The sequence below is a fragment of the Etheostoma spectabile genome, unplaced genomic scaffold (genome assembly GCF_008692095.1).
Source record: "Etheostoma spectabile isolate EspeVRDwgs_2016 unplaced genomic scaffold, UIUC_Espe_1.0 scaffold50, whole genome shotgun sequence".
In the NCBI taxonomy this organism is placed as follows: Eukaryota; Metazoa; Chordata; class Actinopteri; order Perciformes; family Percidae; genus Etheostoma; species Etheostoma spectabile.
Genome location: NW_022605620.1, coordinates 33,932 through 36,271, shown reverse-complemented (window position 1 = coordinate 36,271; position 2,340 = coordinate 33,932). Strand labels below are relative to the sequence as shown.

Sequence of the window (2,340 nt, the reverse complement as noted above, 5' to 3'; positions counted from 1 at the left end):
GGTGTTGGTGCGTGTGTTATCTATATATAATATATATATACTAGATATATATATATATCTTAAAAATGGCTGATCAGATATATCAGGAAATGCCTAATTTAGCCGAAAATATTGGCCCCCCTCACCAATATATCCGTCAGGTCATACAAAAACGAATAAAAAACCAGAGCGTTCCTCTGGTGGACAGGACTATGCAACGCCATCACTAACAGGGACGTTGTAGAGCGTCCTCGGTGGACAGACTATGCAACGCCATCACTAACAGGGACGTTGTAGGCTCCTCTGGTGGACAGACTATGCAACGCCATCACTAACAGGGACGTTGTAGAGCGTCCTCTGGTGGACAGACTATGCAACGCCATCACTAACAGGACGTTGTAGAGCGTCCTCTGGTGGACAGACTATGCAACGCCATCACTAACAGGGACGTTGTAGAGCGTCCTCTGGTGGACAGACTATGCAACACCAACACTCAAAAATTTAATTTATTTATTTTTTAAATTTTTTTAATATATAGTGTTAAAAGAAAGTCAAAGTCACCTTGTGAAAGACGGTCAACAATATCAGGTGTCCCGCTGATGTCCAACGGCCCCATACACACACCTTCAGCGTCTTCCTGTTCACTGTGGGTGGGTGGGAGGGAGGGAGGGAGGGAGGAGAAAGACAGAGGGAGTGGGAGACAGAGGGAGAAGAGCGAGAGGGAGAGAGGAAGAGAGAGAGAGAGAGAGAGGGAGGGAGTTAGATTCTGTTGTCCCCAACATTGTGTCTGTCCCATACTTAAACACCCAGGAATACCCCCCCTCTTTTAGTTCTTTTCTGGATTCACCCTGCAGAGATCTGAGGACCAGGTAACCATAGTCCTCAGATTGGACAAACAGTCTAGCTAGCTGTCTGGATTTACCCTGCAGAGATCTGAGGACAGTTAAAGGAGAAATCCGGCCGATTTTGACCTGAATCTTGATTGCTAAATATCTCGATGTAAACGGTTTACGGCCTTACGCGTCATACCCGATGAGTGGAGTCAGACCGGCTCCGGTCGAGAGCAGATGTGAGTCGCGCGCGTGCTCAGATTTAAACAGTTTACGACATAACTGTCATCCTGAAATTTGTGAAATCCATGAAATAATAAACTTTTCTCATCACAAACAATAACAGAAGATGGAAATCATTTCAGAAACGTTGTAGCTATCTATGATAGCTTGATGCTAACGTTAGCTCAAAACTCCATTCAACTGACAGCCTTTGTTGTGTGTGATGCTAACTTGTAGCTAAGCTAGCAGTGAACCAACTTGGTTAAGTAGGTCTATTTCTCTCTCTCATTCCTCACATTGGTCAGTGACAAACGCTTCAAAAAAATCTCAGTGTGGATTTCCCTTTGGACACTAATCTGTGAGGAAAGGTGAGACAGAGGGATAGCGGGGGGGGGGGGTACCTGCAGCAGGAAGGTGTTCTCCTTGTCGGGGACCTCCAGCGCCGTGGTGCTTCTCACATCCACGATGGAGCAGCAAGGGACAGTCAGCCGGGGCTTCGAGGACTGGGGGACACAAACCCACCAAGTAAAGGGATTTTGTTCATTGTGAACAGAGCCAGGCTAGCAACCCAACCCCCCCCCTCGTGTTTCCAGTCGTTATGCTAAGCTATGCTAACCAGCTGCTGGCTGTATATGTACTATATATAGTGAAAGGGGAGTCGATTAAAACATCATGTTTCAGAAAGAAAGATAAATAAATTAATATTTAAACATAAAATAAAAATGGGCGAAACACCCTTCAACCATGTTATGAGTGTTTAATGAGAACTCATAAACTACAAACAACTAAAGTTAGGGAAATAAGTTTTGCATTTTGTTACGCATCTATGGATTATTTTTTTTTAAATGTATACATCATATTTCTGTGACTATTTTCCTGAGTAAAATGTGCATGTTTAATAGTATTTAGATTACATTTAGTACTTTATATTTCAGTTTTGTGTATAATAGATGTTCATAATGTTAGTATAATACTTGTTAAAGTTACTCATCCATGGGGGGGGGGGTATCACAATACGATAATATTGCGATTTTAAACATATTGTAATATATTGCAATTTCTAACCTTTTTTCCAACTTCTAATTTTTCCCAATTTCTAATGACGTCCCCAAAAGGAAACTTCTCAACATCTGTTTCATCTGAAAATCCGTTTGTTCATCTCACTTCAATGTTATCGCTGCAGAACGGGACAAACTGACCAATATATATAAAATCTAATAACAGATCCATACTTGGCGCCTGTGTATTAATACAGTATTACCACTGAAAATATTGCAATACTACGCTGTATCAATTCCCCCCCCCCCCC

At 42.2% G+C, this 2,340-nt stretch overlaps 1 protein-coding gene across 1 annotated transcript in view; it reads right to left on the bottom strand.

Moving 5' to 3' along the window:
- sh2b1 (SH2B adaptor protein 1) overlaps positions 1 to 2,340 on the bottom strand; it is a 33,742-nt gene that overhangs the window by 14,701 nt on the left and 16,701 nt on the right. The window contains 2 exon segments of the mRNA XM_032511870.1: positions 541 to 623; positions 1,347 to 1,534. Coding sequence (XP_032367761.1) covers positions 541 to 623; positions 1,347 to 1,534 — 271 coding nt within the window.